The following is a 16,419-nucleotide window of genomic DNA, read 5'->3' on the forward strand; positions in this document are numbered from 1 at the left end:
TAGAAACCAGGTTTCTGTATTGGGAGTGCCCTTATTACACTAGCATCTAATATGGGGCTTGAAATTTATTTGATTTAAGATTATGTCAAGGTCAATTAAATTCAATCTAATTTATTATCATTAACACCATCGCAAACAAATTATACGTCTCATTATAATGCATCGATTTGTCTGCTAGTTGAATATAATATAATTAGATCAATGACGCATGCCACCAGGCTAACTGGGCTCAGTCTATGCCCAGCACGTTCATCTTCAACCCGCACACGCCTCTCTGGGCTCTGGTTAGTAGTTATGCTTGGCCTATTTAGCTATTTGGATCTTTTTCTTTATCGCACTCTGAAGATTATAGAGTATAGACTACTTGGTCTACTTTCAAATTTTCAATACGCATCCATAGCCCCAAACAAAAAGAAAAATCCTTCCACAGCCACCCCAGAATGTGTTCCTTCCAAAGAATACTGTATTTTACTATTTTCTTTAGTCAAGTTGGGCTCAACATCCCCACTGAAATATTTCCAGAATCCATCGAACTATCGAAGAACCTCATATATGTTGAGATGATTATTTGCACAATCAAAGGATATTAAAGATAAGATGGTCTCACAATATCTAGAAAATACAAGATAAGATGGCATCATAATTATCTAGAAAATATAGAAAAAGGGCACACAAAAAAGCAAAAAAAAAAAAAAAAACAAGATGATGATATAGAAAAAGAAAAGGAAAGATGTTTATTCACACAGCCAAAGGATATTAAAGATAAGATGGCCTCAGAATATCTAGAAAATACAGGATAAGATGGCATCTTAATTATCCAGAAAATATAGAAAAAGGGCACACAGAAAAGCAAAAAAAAGAGAGATAACATAGAAAAAGAATAGGAAAAAAAAAAGGTGACAGCTGTGGGATTTGAACCCACGCCCTTTCGGACCAGAGCCTAAATCTGGCGCCTTAGACCACTCGGCCAAACTGTCGTGTTCGTTTAATTTGGCAAAGTAAGGCCCTATTTAGTTTCTGCAGTGCCTCCTACACATGCATAGGGTATTAAATATAGACTAATTACGAAATTAATTGCACAACTTGCGACTAATTTACGAAACGAATCTTTTAAGCCTAATTAGTCTATGATTTAACAACGTTGGTGCTACAATAAACATATGCTGATGATAGATTAATTAGGCTTTAAAAAATCTATCTCGCAAATTAGCCTCTATCTATGTAATTGATTTTGTAATTAATCTATATTTAATACTTCTTATTAGTATCTAGACATGAATTTTAGGAGCGACTAAACAACCAAACACCCCTAATCCTTTGCCCCTACAAACCGCAGACATGATCTGATCCGATGATTCGGTTCTAACCGCTCCTTCCAATGATTGCCAAAACCAGATCTTCTAAACTTGCACAGTTAGCCGTCAATCAAATCACAAGAAATCTGCTAGTGTTCGTTGGTAGCTGGAAGGAGCAGGATTTTCAGACAATGACCCACCTGCAAATGCATCGCATGCCATCATCCACGATCGCGACAAGATAACGATGAAGATTTAATTAGTAAGTGATGTCATGATGGACCCCGAAATCGCATTAGGTAGGGTTATTGGCCTGAACTACCTGCAAACAATGATTGGAGGATTGTCTTCTCTGTTCAGACATAATTTCTGTTCAGACTTCAGACACTTGCTAATTTTGATTTCTTATTATCTTCCGAATACATGGCAATTTTCAATTTATTCTGGAGCAGTTGGGTTCGGTCTTTGCTAATTGCTAATTATGCCCACCCGTACGGCTGTGTATTTCAATGCAGCTCCTCTTGCATTTTCGGCTGTCTCTCGTATACAGTATAATAATGCAGGGATTGTACTTTGCTTGCGTCCACCACGCCTGGCGTGATGCAAGTATGCAACTCGGCACGGCGTGACCTGGATCATACCCGACAAAGCCTGCGGTTGAAAGAATAAATGCTACTACTACGCAACACGTCGCTGTGATCTAATCTAATCTAATCACGTAGTAATAGCAAAACACTAATGCGCATCACATTCCTAGTATATAATAACAAATCACTCCAGCATGGAGTAGCACCGACGAGTGTCGCGCGCTCAGCTGCTGTTGAGGATGGCATGATGGTGAATTTGTGAATATCAGTGGATGCCTGGATGGCGATGCAGACTAAACGAGGATCGAATCGTAAACCGCGCTGCGCGACAAATCGAATGGGGCCCTCCCAGGCGAACGTCACTGCCCGGGAAAAGTGGGGACTTGTTAAGGCCATGTTCGGCCGGTATTAAAGTCGACTGATAAGCTAACTTAAGCTGTTTTATTGTGAGAAAAAAATACTATAGATTGTAGCTGATAAGTCGGCTGATAAGTTCAAGCGAACATGCCCTTAGATTCGGTATGTGAAGTTTTGGTATGTCACATCAGATGTTACATGGTGTGTCGCATGTGGTGTTCGGATCCTAATACAAAAATAAATTACAGAATCCGTCAGTAAACCACGAGACGAATTTATTAAGCATAATTCATTCATCATTAGCACATGTGTTACCGTAGCACTTTATCGTCAAATTATGGACTAATTAGGTTTAAAAGATCCGTCTCGCTAATTAGTCGTAAACTGTGCAATTAATTATTTTTAGCCTATATTTAATATTTCATACATGTGTCCAAACATTCGATGTGACAGGATGTAAAGTTTTGGATGGGAACTAAACAAGGGCTGATTTCGCTCGCATGCAGCGCGGGCTTATACTACACGTGCGCATGCTCAGAGGTCAGTGGCTTGGCTAGACTGAACGCCCATCATCGTTCGGGTAGCCACCCCCACTGGCACTGGCAGGCTGGCAGCAGGGAGGCAGGGACCGTCCCCCACGCCCACACGTCCTCATGGGCTCACGGTTGACGGCGATGGCAGCGGCGGTGGCATGATCGATCGGCGGCCCGTGTCTTGTTGGGGCGTGGCCTACCAGAAGCTAGGCTGAGAGATCGGTCCCGGCCTCCAGGGAAGACAGAAATCATTCGCAACGCTCCGACCGGCGGCGGGGAGGGGGACCCTTCCAACAGCGGTTCCTTTCCCTGGCATGAGAAAGGAGTAGGACCCGGTCTGCTGGGGCGTGTCTAGAGAGTTGGCCCGTCGGCCTAGCTGTGTCCCCTAGCTGCAGAGCACGTGTTTGATATCCATGGGCCATCTCCCAGTCTGGCTCCCCGAATGCATTTCGATCCCCTCGCCTTGGCTCTAGGGAAACGCTCCCCCTTCGTTTTTCTAGGGCATGGCCGCACGCGGCTCCTCTCGAGTGATTCCTGGTGGCAGCGGCTGGCTCACACGGGAAGTGTGAAACCTCCACGCGCGCTTCCGCTACCGGTGAAATCCACCGCCTTTATAAGTGGCCCTTCCCTCCTTTGAGCTCCCCTCCTTCGTCTCCATTGCTTCTCCACCAAATCCCTGAGAGACCGGCGGTGTGTTGAGGTGTGGTGTCCGGCAAGGCAGCGTTCTTCTCCGACGGGCTTCCTCTCCGTTCCCCCAGCTCGGATCTGGTCGGACGTGGCGCCGCACCTTGCTCCTAGCTAGGACTCTAGGAGGTGGTCATCTTCTTCCTTCGTCTTCCTCGGTTTTGATGGTGCGCGTGGTGTTGCTGTGTACCGGATCTGCTTTCTCTCCATCGAGATCTGCTTCTTCTTCGTCGCCTTGTCTTCTTCTTCTCTGTTGTTCGCTTCGCGTTTGCTTCGTCGACCACCCCGTGGTGAAACACCTCCCATGGACCTACTCTTTGATTTGGATGATGCTAGGGTTTCATTGTACTTGTACATGGTGCTATCTTTGTGGCTTATCTGAGCTTTTGGTGCTAGTTGCTTTGTTATGCGATGTTGGATTTAGGGTTTGCCTTGAATTGTAGATACTGTTCTTACTTCATTATGGTTTCATGTTGTTTGTTTACCTATTATTATGGTCGATGATGATGTCTATTGCACTGGGAGGCATGTTCTATCATGTAGTTGTGCCTACTTTTGTTGTTGAATGATTACACATCCATGTTGAGGCCAGCCAGGGTCAATTGAACTATGTTTGTCTTGAATGTTCATGCATGTAGATGGATCCGACCCAAAATCGTGAGCTAATGGCCAATCAAGCTGCTACCTTAGTAGTTGTTATGGTGTCTTATGTTGTCACTAGGCTTAGGAAGTCTAGGCCTGAACCAGACCCACTGTTGTATCATCTTAGGAGTGATGCTGAGCAGCATAGGAAGCAGATCCTGCAAGCCATTTACAACTCCACAGATTTAGAGTGTCTGTCCATGTTAAGGATGACCATAGCTCCTTTTTATGCTTTGTGTAACCTGTTTAGAGATAGGGGGCTTGTACCAGAAAAGGCTGGGTGCATAGTTGAGGAGCAGGTTGCTATGTTCCTCCATGTAGTTGGACACAACCAAAGATTTAGGGTGGTTCACCAATCCTTTAGGAGGTCAATTGAGACTATCCATAGGCACTTCCACCAGGTTTTATATGTTGTTAGTGAGCTTAGAAGTGAAATGATTAAGCCTCCTACACCTAACATACATCCAAAGATCCTTGGGAGCCAGGAGCCATAGATGGAACCCTTACATGTAGGTATCTGTCACTTTAACTGTTAAGCCATAACTCACTGTAGGTGTTAACCAATGCACTTATCCCACTTACAACTTTTTTAGGACTATATTGGTGCCATTGATGGCACCCATGTGTTGGCAAGGGTACCTAGACACATGCAGCAGGCTTTCAGGTGTAGGAAATCAAACCCCACACAAAAAAAGATGGCTATTGTGGACTTTGACCTCAAGTTCACTTATGTACTGGCTAGATGGGAGGGCTTAGCACATGATGCCCTCATCCTTGCTGATGACATTGAGAGAAATGATGGGTTCAATGTGCCTGAAGGTAACTGAAACCAATTGTCCACTGAACTTATATCCTTACCATGTGATACACATTCACCAAGAGCATCTTTGGTGTGCTTGTAGATAAATTCTACCTTGTAGATGTACGGTATGCCTGCCGCAGTGGCTTCCTCCCTCCCTACAGGGGGTGAGGTACCATCTGTCTGAGTATGGCAGCAGAAACTATCCAACCAATGCAAGGGAATTGTTCAACTTGAGATACTCCTCACTTAGGGTCACAGTTGAGAGGGCTTTTGGGGCTTTGAAGAATAGGTTTCATATTCTAGACAACAAGCTATTCCACCCTTACAAGACACAGATCAAGCTTGTGCTAGCCTGTTGATTCTTCACGACTAGATTCTAGGCTGTGGCATGGACCAAGTAGTGCCACCAGAGGATAGGTTTCCACCAAACTAGCCTAATTCTTAGCCTGTCCATGAGCTGCTATCTCAAGACTCTAATGTCATGTCCACTAGGAGGAATTCTATCAGTACTGTAATGTGGGAGGCTAGGGGTACCTCTAGGACCTAATTCATGCATGTTTATTCTTGTATAACTTAGTTTGTTGACCTTGGTATGGAACATGTGGTTTGTGTACTTCTGTTGTAATAATTATTGGACAAGGCTGAGACCAATGAGCTTCAATACTGTATACTATTGTTACTGTTATGGCTTTATGGATACTCTATTGCTGGTTATGGATTTCTTGTCAAAGTTGTGACCATGAGAGACATCCATACTATGTTAATGTTTCATTGGTTAACTAAATAGGATGGCTTTAGCTCTTGTTGATGTGTTGCCTGTTGAGGGTGGGTTTGTGGCTGCTGCTAAGGTCATAGCTAAGGTTGTGGGGGCTGAAGCAGCTCCTGCTGCTGATGTTGTATCTACTATAGCACCAGCTGGTGGGCCCATGAGGTAGAACAACAACACCTCTAGTTTGTGCTTAGGAGGATGGCTCAGTTGCTTAGTGATGGCACTAGGCCTGACAAGGTGTTCAAGGACAAGGATGTTAACCTTGTAGCCAAGTGTCTTAAGGACTACAATGGGGATGCAGTGAGCCCAACTTAGGTGTACAACCACCTAAGGAAGTGGAGACAAAAGTGGTCTAGGATCTGTAAGCTGAAAGATCTTAGTGGTGCCTTGTGGGACAAGGATGTGAATGCAATCATGCTTGATGGGGAGCACTACCTAGGCCACTACAATTAGAACACTTGAGTTGCTAATCATGCCACTATATCTTACCTATCTTACTTGTCTTACCTCATCTACAACTGTATCCCCTACTATAGGACCACCTTAAGGATGCAGAGTTCCTTAACTGTCCTATAAGGTTCTACTCTAAGATATAAGGTTCTACTCTAAGATGGGGGACATATTTGGGCATTCTATGACCACTGGTAGGTATGCACTTGGTTCTGGTGAGGCCCTTGAGGTCAACTAGGCTGATAGTGTAGTTGATAAGGTTGAGGGCTTTGCCTTCCACCATGTCCCTAAGGAGAAGACCAACACTGAGGTTGGTGAGGGCAGCAAGGCCACAGAGCAGCTGCATTTTACTATGGGTGGGAAGAGGAAGAGAGGGAACTTCACTGAGGATGAGATACTCTTGTTGATCAACATGTTTGATGCTGTCAACAATGTTGCCAATGCACTTAGGGAGACAGGTGCTGCACATGTAGATCTTGACCTCTATCTTGTAGTCATGGAGATGTAGGGCTTCACCATCACCACTGAAGCCCTCATTATTGCCTACACCTACCTGCTGGAAAACAAGGCTATTGCCACAGGCTTTGTGAAGATGGCAATCAACCATAGGGGAATTTGACTGAGGAACTACCTTGCCAAGAACTACTATATGTAGTTTTGTCCAATTAGGACTGCAAGGCAAAGAGGGGGTTGACTGTTGAGATGTATAGTTCCTCCACCTCCCTCACCCACTCGCTTACCTTTTGTACACACCTAGGTGTAGCTTTTGTGCAGCTTAGTTGGCTGATTCACACCTGTCCTTTTGGGTTAGTGTAGTTGGAGGGTGGCTGACTATAGGTAACATTAAGCAAGATGGACCTTATTTGAGCCTACATGTGTGAGGCTCTACTGGTATCTGTAATGCACTATTAGTGGCCTCTGTTGGCTGCTCTATTTGTTACTATTCATGGTTCCTTTTATTTATGTTAGATTCTATTATTTTGGCTTCATTTACTACATCATCTATCACTGTTACCTTGTCTTTGGCCATGAAACTCAGCCATATAGTGGTAGCAGCATAGATGAATGATGATGCTACTGTTGCATGGTTGTGTCCCATGGCCAAAGCTTATGTCTGTTATATATGACCTGTTGGTTTTGTTTCTTTTGATTGGTGGTAACTGTGAGAAATCTATAAGGCCTATGATGCAAACAACATATTCATGAGGTAGCTACCTTGTTTAATTGGTTCTTCATGTTTTTCATCACTGCCATGGAACCCTATGTGTGCCCATCCATTCACTTATCAACAAGAACTTATATCTTATGATGATGACAGTGAATGGATGTGCACAATAGGGTTCAATGGCAGTCATGACCCTGATTTTGCACTTGTTTGGTGCCTGCCCTATTTACTTGATTATTCTAATTTATCATGTATGTCATCACATCCATGTGACACATCCATACCCTATCAATAGCCCCTTCTTTCTTATGCTGATGGCAGTGTATGGATGTGCACATGGATTCCATGGTAGCCATGAGCTTGGATTTGCTGCACTACTAGTTTTTATTTTCTATGGCAGCCACCAATGATTTGAACTAAAAGAACACCACCACATTCTAAAGCTAAGGCCAACCTTTTATTACAATGCCTATGATGTCAATTCTCTTACATATGAACTTGATGATGCTAGTCATCAGTGGGGGACTTAAGATCAATGATTTTTTTCACCGTACACCGTAGATCTTCAAGTTCCACACTCATGGCTAGTTTCATGCTTTACATTTGACTGAGGCTAAACCACTATTTCATTTCATAGAAATGGCAGCGTACTATGTTGTTTTCAATGGGAAGGCTCCTAGGATTTATCTGAGTTGGCAGGAGTGCAGTAAGCATGTTCTTGGGGTGAGAAATGCTACATACAAGAGGTATAGCAACTATGAGTAGGCTGTTAGAGATTTTCAGGCAGCCATGAGAGATGTCCATCCATCTCATGGAGCAGCACCTCCCCCCCTATGATCTTGTCACTCATGATGCTTTTGCTCTAATCATTCCTCCTTCTGATGGTAATGGTAAGGATGGTTGGTGGAAGAAGGTGTTAATTACCTCACTTGTTATCTTGGTGGTTGGACTATGGATGAAGGGGGCAAAACTGGCAGCTACGACTGCCCCACTTAGGCCTGTGATGACTACAACTACATGATGGATGAGCTGCTGTTGTGTCTTATTGATTTCTATCTTCTATTTCTATTACATATCTCCTTTGTGTTGTTCAAGGACTGTTGATTACTGATTAGGCTGCTGAAGTTGTTATTTTGCCTTGCTTCATTAGTACTTTTGTAAAGTTAGAGTAGCTATGACTCTATGCTTCTTTACCTAATTAGTCTAAGGCATGTTGCTTATGTGATGTTGCATTACTCTTATCTATCTCCTATCTATTTATTTTTGTTGGTTGCTCTCCATGGTTGTTGGCCTGGCCAGGGATCAAACACGATCCTAGATTAGTAGTTGGTGGTAGTTGGCCTTGGGCCTAGCTCCTAGCTGTGGAATAAACACAATCTTCTTTGGGCCTGATCAGTTTGGTACAGGCCACCAAACAAGGGGCCTTGCACCAGGTCAGCCAGGCTGTGGCTGGTCTGGGCCTGGCCTACGGGCCTGGCTGCCTTCAGGCCGCCTACCAAACACGCCCCTAGTATCTCTCAGCTTGCACTAGCAGAAGACCTAGCCATTATTTTTTTTCTAATAACACATACTATAGACTAGATATTCTTTACATGGTATATACAGGAGAAATGTATCTGTAAAAGGCAAAATGTCTTATAATTTTGGATGGATGGAGCACTATTAGAGTGGGACACAATGTTTATCAGTTGACAAGATCTTTTTCAAGGTGATTTCTTTCAAGTGTGGTCACTATGATACCAGACTTTTCATTTTTGCAATTTTGATCTAGGCAATGTGGACCATGAGAAACAAAATTTGTGACAGAGAGGAAATTTCCTAAAACATCCTTTAAAGTTTCTTTATGGTTTGATGTCTACAGAAGTGTTGTATTCTGTTAAAGAAAACAGCATGTAATTATCTTGGTGGCAATATGACGCCAATGAAGAAATGGATTGAAGGTTTTGTTGAGAAGGCTAGAGATATGGAGATGGAAGGGGGCATCCGATGTTATGTGATCTGGCTAGACTCTAGTGGCTAGAGTTGTATCTTCTTAGTCTAGTGGAGGTCCTATATGCTTTGAGTACTTTAGTTTGGCCATGTCCAACGCTCTTATTTTAAGGTGAAATCCATAGCATTTGTCTATTTGTTGTTTTAGAATATAATAAAAATCTTAACTACTTTCTACAAAAGCAGGTTTTGCCTACATAAAGAAAAAGATGTACACTAGCATTTTTTAATAGTACAATACTTTTTTTTGTCCCACTTCTGAATGCACCTGAGTCCACATAGAAATCCCAAATAGGAGTTAATAACATCAACTATTCTTGTTTAGATGTATGATCTGAGCCTAGTGGGTAAGATTATTTACATAATTAATGAGTGTGGTATTTCCTCTTAACGTTGCCAAAATGTGATATAAAATTTTGATCAACTAAAATTAGATGAATGCTATTAAAAAATTATGGCCAAAACTTTGATTGACTAATAGTTAATTAGGCAACCCAAAATCCACTTGTCTAGAATTATATAATTGTTGTAATGAGAAAGGCTAGTTGGTTTGTGATTTCTAAGTCAATGAGGAATCAAATTTTAGTTTTAAAAGCACTTTTAGATGGGGAAAGATGAAGGAAAGGGTTAGACCAATGGTTGCCTACAATTTTTAGTTGAATGGATAGGAAGATAAACCATGTGTTTTATTTTTTAAAAAACAAATATTGAGATATACAACTTGCCAATGTATAATATATTGACTTTTATAGTGGCGATAACTATGAGATCCAGGAAACATTGGAGGATATATAATGGTAGACAAACTAAAGAGTTTCTTATTTGCTTCCAAAATAAAAATACAAGCAGGGGTAGCTTTGAAAAAAGAAATAGGGATGTAATACTTATTGTAACTTGTGTGGGGTTCTAGAATGGTTGATCATGTTTTCTCTCAACGGATTATGTCTTGGGTGATGTGGACCAGTATTAAAGAAGCACCAGAGTGGGGGAGAATTTTTATTAGTTGATAAGATCTTTTTCAAGGTGGTTTCTTTGGAGTGTGGTCACTATGATACGAGACCATTTTTTTTTCCAATTTTCATCTAGGAAATGTGGACCATGAGAAATAAAATCGGTGCTAGAAAAAAATCCTAAAACACCCTTTGAATTTTTCTTCATAGTTTGATGCTTGCAAATGTGTTGTATTCTGTTAAAAGAACGGTGAATGTAATTACCTTGATGGCAAGTCTGATGACACCAATGAAGAAATGGATTGAACGTTTTATGGAGAAGGCTAGAGATATGGAGATGGAAGGGGGCATCTGATGTTACATATGCTAGGCTCTAGCGGCCAGAGTTCTATCTTCTTTTGTATCTTCTTAGTCTAGTGGATGCTTTTAGTACTTTAGTTTGGCCATGTCCGGCGCTCTGTAAGGTGAAGTCCATAGCATTTATGTCTGTTTGTCGTTTTAGAATATATATAAAAAATCTTAACTGCTTTCTACAAAAGCAGGTTTTACTCGCATAGAGAAAAAGGATGTCCACTAGCATTTTCGAATAGTCCAATGCCTTTTTGTCCCACTTCTGAATGTACCCGAATCCACATAGAAGTCCCAAAGAGTACCTAATAACATCAACCATTTTTGTTTGATGTATGATCTGAAGCCATAGTGGGTAAGATTATTTACATGATTAATGAGTGCAACATTTCCTCTTAACATTTGCAAAAACATTATATAAAATTTTGATCAACTAAGACTAGATGAATGTTAGAAACAATCTAAGGCCAAAATTTGATTAACTGTAAAACATTTATAGCCAAAGTTTTGATTGACTAATTTGTTAGTTGGGCCACCCAAAATTCACTTCTTAAAAATTGGTATACTTGCTACAATGAGAAACACTAGTTGGTTTGTGATTTCTAGGCCATTGAGGTATGAAATTTTAGTTTTATAAGCACTTTTGGATGGGCAAAGATGAAGGAAAGGGTTAGATTAATGGACATGCTTACAATTTTCAATTGAATGGATAGAAAGACAAAGAATAATGTGTTTTTTTTAAAAATATATATGGACATATACAAGTCACCAATGTATATTAGGTTGAATTTTACAGAGGTGATAACTATGAGATTGGGGAAACATTGGAGATAGAATGGTAAAGAAATTAAAGATTTTTTCTGTCCTTGTCTTCCAAAATAAAATTACAAGCAGGGGTAGCTTTGAAAGAAAAAGAAAAAAATAGGGATGTAGTGCTTTTTGTAACTTGTGTGGGGTTGTATAAATGGTTGATCATGTTTAATTTCTTTTAGTGCATTATGTCTTGGGTGATCTGGACCAGTACTAAAGAAGCATCGGAGTGGGAGAGAATTTTTATCAGTTTACAAGATCTTTTTCAAGGAGTGGTCACTATGACACCAATTTTTTTATTTTTGCAATTTTTATCTAGGCCATGTGGACTAAAGGAAACAAAAATTGTGTCAGAAAAGAAATTTCCTTAAACATCCTTCCACGTTTTCTTTTCTTCATAGTTTCATGTCTTAAAAAATGTTGTATTATGTTAAAGAAAGGTAAATGTAATTATCTTGATGGCATGATGACGTCAATGAAGAAATGGCTTGAAGGTTTTGTCGAGAAGGCTAGAGATACGAGATGGAAGGGTGCATCCGAAGTTGTGCGGCGTGGCTAAGCTTCGGCGGGTAGAGTTTATCTTCTTTTGCATCTTCTTAGTCTGGTGGAGGTCCTATGTGATTTGCGTACTTTAGTTTGGTTGTGTCCGATGTCTTATTGTATGCTAGAATCCCTAGCATTTATGTCTTTTGCCGTTTCATAATATATACAAAAAATTCGAGTTCCTTACTTCAAAAGGTGGTTTTACCCGTATAAAAAACATAACCACTAGCATTTTTTAATAGGCCACGCCTTGTTTTTTGTCCCACATCTGATTGGACCTGAATCCACATAGAAGTCTGAGAGGCTTATGCTAAAATTTGGCTTACGATGATGCTTATGTTGAAATGTTGTGAAAGAAAAATATTGTTCTATGGTTGAAAAGTAGTGCTAAATAAACTCAAGCGAACATAACTTAAGGACAGTTATAATATTCTTTGCATATTCTATATGTGCGGCATTTCTTCTGGCGTTGCTCAAACGTGACATAAAATTTGAACTAAAATTACACTAACGCGGAAGACAGTCTGCGGCCAAAATTTTGATTGACTGTAAAACATTTATGGCGAAAATTTTGACTGACTGTAAAAATTTATGTAACTCGTAAGTGGGGCCACCCAAGATAAACCCCCTTTCAGACCGCTCTAGATCCACTCCCCGATTTTGAATCTGGCGTTGCGCAGAAGCAGAAACCTGATCCAAACAGAGAACACCTGCTGACAGATTCCAATTCAACCGCCTGCTGCCAATCTGCCCGTACGTGCGCAGAGCCGCCGAGTAAAACCCGATCAGAGCGAAGCCTCCACGTCCCGTGCGGCGTCTTTCCCCTCCCGTCACCCCGGTGGGGCGCGCCGCGTCGGCGCCCATAAAAACCAAACCCCACGACGCCTTACCCTCTCCTTCGTTTCCCCACCAAGTCGCCTGCCTTGCCCTCTCCCGCCCACCGCTCGGAGGACGGAGCCGACGTCGCCACCTGAGCTGCGGACCCCCGGGCCGGAGCGTGCGGCCCGCGCCCGCTCATGGACGAGTACCGGACGCCGCGCCGGTTGCCGGCGGGCGAGCGGTTCATCGGCATGTTCTCGTCGCCGTCGACGCCATCGTCGTCCCCGACCGAGCCCTCGTTCGTCGCCGGGGACGAGCTCCACGAGGACGACTTCCTCTTCTCGTCGCCGGACGCCGCGCCGCCGCAGCCCGACGGGGCCCGGAGCCCGGGCCGGGGAGCACCGCCGGGGCACCTCGGCCTCCTCGCCGCGCTGGCGCTGCACGAGGGGGACAGGAGGCTCCTGGTCCGCGGCGGCCACGGCGGGGGAGTGGTTGCCGCGGCGGCCGCGGCCAGCGCGGGGACGCTGCTCCGGCGCAAGGCGACCATCGCGGCGGCCACCGCATCCGCCTCGGCCTCGGTGGCGTCGGGGAGCGGGGGCGCGCTGTCGCCCACCCAGTCCCCGTCCCCGACCTCCTCCGCGCGGGCCATCCCGGCGACCGCGAGGCCCAAGAACGCCGGGCCCGCCCCGGCGTTCCACCAGTCGGCGCCCGTGAAGGTGCCCGTGCGTCCGCCCCGGAAGCCAGCTATGGGCCCGTGGGACGAATTCGATGACGACGACGACGACGACTTCAGGCGCGGCGACGCCGCGATGCTGCCCCCGCATGATATGGTCACCCGCGCGTCCGCTGGTGGGGCTGGGCCCGCCGCTCCGTTCTCCATGCTCGAGGGCGCCGGGCGCACGCTCAAAGGCCGAGACCTGCGGCGGGTGCGCGACGCCGTGCTCAGGCAAACCGGGTTCCTCGACTGAATCCGGCAAGGTGACGTGGCTCTTGGCTTTTGTTCAGCAACCGTGTGCTCAGAGTCGTAGATGCGTTAGATTAGCTATTAGTGTAGTGGGTTTTACTGTGTGAGCAAAGCGGGAAGATAAGATAACAAGGTTGAGTTTTCCAAACAACTGCTTGCAATTTTGCTGTCCTTGGATGTCTGCTTGTCATACTGTAAGCTTCAGCAGTAATAAGAACTGGTGTCCTGTGTCTGGGTCTGCGAGCTCTCTGTAATCCAGGAGGAAAGAGAGAGAACAAATTTCTGTCAAGGTTGTCTGTTAGGGGTACATATCAACTATTGTGATGTTAGTCGAGACTAATGCTTTCTGCTCCTAGTGAAAATTTTGTTAATTTTATTTCATACTCTTTTAAGGTTGTTACTGATTTGCCTATGGTGATGAAAATATGCATTCTTTCGATGCTGCTTGCTTGAGGTCTGATGCTCATTCTTGATTGAATCTTCCTACTTTAGTGAGCTGCAAAAATGTGATCACCACTAGGACTGATAATACTTTCAGATTTATGTTGGAGATGTATGTGGTTTTGTGTGATGGCATATGAGAATTGGAAGATGTATATGTACTGATTCATTCATGCTCATGGTATATTTCCTGGGAAGGACTGGTAGTTGCTACTAGAGCTCTTGAAGTCTTTAGGCATGAGAAGCTGTAGGATCAGTGCTTATTTTTTGAAACTCACGATAGTATATTTATCTGTGCTCCAGTCTGTAACAGTTTGTAAGAAATTCGGTGTTGATAACAAACTGTTTTCCATGTTCAGTAGAAAAAAAATGGAAGAAGTACCAGCAGCATATTTGGCATGCAATGTTACTACTGCCTTGCTGTAGCACACATCACTGAAAGATGCTAGTTGTACTACTGGTACTACTAGAAGAACGCATAATCTTTATCCAGTGTTTCATGACTCTGCCTGCACTTTTGCGGTTTGTATGTTCTATAGTGTTATATTTCAGTGCCTTTGGGTCTGTGGCTGCTGTAGATCCTCTGCAATAATACAAAAAGTTATGAAAGTTGGGTACTTTGGGTATCTGGAAGGCCAGAACAATGTAGTTTATTAGAGCTGTTATAGAAAAGAATATAGAATGCTAGCTAGATGATCATTGTTCAGAACTTGTATGGTCTTTTGAAACAAGGTGCTTGTAATTGCCGCTAGGAGTTCTGTGCAAACATGAAAATTACATCAGATCGCTGATACTTCACATGATGTTTATAATGAGTCTTGGCTGGCCTTTTGGGTTCTGTTGTGCAGTCTTTGTTTTTTCTGTTGATGTTTATAGAAGAACCACAATGGATATGGCCATAGAGGAGGCCTAATACTTTTTTATGTCTTTATCAATCGTGGTTTCCTGGGACAATTTGGTTAGGTTTGGACTGTGAATCACATAGCTCCATAGTGCCTCTCTGTTAGAGAAAGTGGGTTTTTGGTGCCCTTTTTAGCTAGATTTTGCTTTATTCCTCTGTTTGTGCCCCCTCGGCCTCTCTTTCCCCTTGTCAATTTCAGATCGTGGGTGCAGTGCTTTAGTTTATTGCTGGACCACTACTCAGCATGCAAAGAATCAGTACTACAATGAAGAATGAACCATACTAACTGATCGATGCTATCGCATATGCCATGAGTTACCGCATACCGTTCTCTCTGCTTCCTTGGGGCTTTGTTGAACGTGAATTTGCTGCTGGGTTGCTCAAATCAATGAGAACTGACAGAAGCAATTTTTGTATCTGCTATGTACGGAGTACTATCTGGAATTGAGCAGGGCAAGTCGTGCGCCTGTTTGCTGCCGCAGATACGTGCAAGGTTAGTTTTCCATCAAAATATCTATTCCTCGCATTTAGGAAGAATACAGAGAGTCGAGGATCGGATTAGCTGCTAAAAATAGCTGAGGACACATTTGAATTTCTAGCTAATAGTTTAGCTAATGTCTTATCTACCACCTATCTGACAATTAGCTATTCTAATTCTTCTTTAACTAATACAACTAAAAGTTAGTCGAGATTCGATGACATTGTCACGCTACATGTTAGTCATGCTATAATTTTTTAGACAGTTGTCCGATTTACTGCCGCAACTATGACATACCATACTTTTATCACACATGCTATAGACTTATTTTTTTGCTCTAAGCTTTGCCACAAGTGTGGATTTCGACTTTGCTCGCTGCATTTTCTATGAAAGTTATAGTTTGACTATCGCCGCGTTTTCTATGGCAACTATAGTTTAACTAAGGATAGGTGGGATAATATTTGGCAGCGAACCAAACATATCTTTAGTCGTCTAAGTCTAATAGGCGCCTATCTGATTTTTTTTCTCAGCCACGATGGCTTTTTAGTTCATGCCTCGAATATTTTTTTATAAAGCAAGGTTTTATTAAATTTCAAGCACTTTACATAGACATGATACAAAATCTCGAAAAGTGATTCTAGCCTCTGCTTAAACAAGCACACAGCCAACAAAAAAAAGAGTAGCCCAACACATTCTAGTAACTATCAATTCGTAAACTAGATCGCCACTCATGTGCCTGGAAAAAATATCCTTGACCATCTATCCCAATTGTTGTGACGTCGCCATAACCAAACCCTGCAAATCCGGCTTCTGGAGAATGGACCAAGTACGGAGCCAATGGACAATTGAGTATATAACCTGCTTAACCATAGGGGCCAACAAGTAGGGGCTG

General features: G+C 43.0%; 1 protein-coding gene and 1 non-coding gene across 2 annotated transcripts; one reads left to right on the top strand and one right to left on the bottom strand.

The window, feature by feature from the left end:
* Positions 1-897: 897 nt before the first annotated feature.
* On the bottom strand, positions 898-977 carry TRNAL-UAG (transfer RNA leucine (anticodon UAG)). Its single transcript has one exon. It is a non-coding gene; the product is annotated as a tRNA-Leu (tRNA).
* An 11,835-nt stretch (positions 978-12,812) lies between these two features.
* Positions 12,813-14,743, top strand: LOC136493170 (protein S40-7-like). Its single transcript, XM_066489220.1, has one exon. The coding sequence runs from the start codon at positions 12,941-12,943 to the stop codon at positions 13,709-13,711; it is 771 nt and encodes a 256-aa protein (XP_066345317.1). The 5' UTR covers positions 12,813-12,940; the 3' UTR covers positions 13,712-14,743.
* The last annotated feature ends 1,676 nt before the right edge of the window (positions 14,744-16,419 follow it).

The sequence above is a fragment of the Miscanthus floridulus genome, chromosome 11 (genome assembly GCF_019320115.1).
Source record: "Miscanthus floridulus cultivar M001 chromosome 11, ASM1932011v1, whole genome shotgun sequence".
NCBI lineage: Eukaryota > Viridiplantae > Streptophyta > Magnoliopsida > Poales > Poaceae > Miscanthus > Miscanthus floridulus.

Bases quoted from the DNA above. Each gene is read 5' to 3' on its own strand.
- LOC136493170 (XM_066489220.1), top strand. From the start codon at position 12,941: ATGGACGAGTACCGGACGCCGCGCCGGTTGCCGGCGGGCGAGCGGTTC.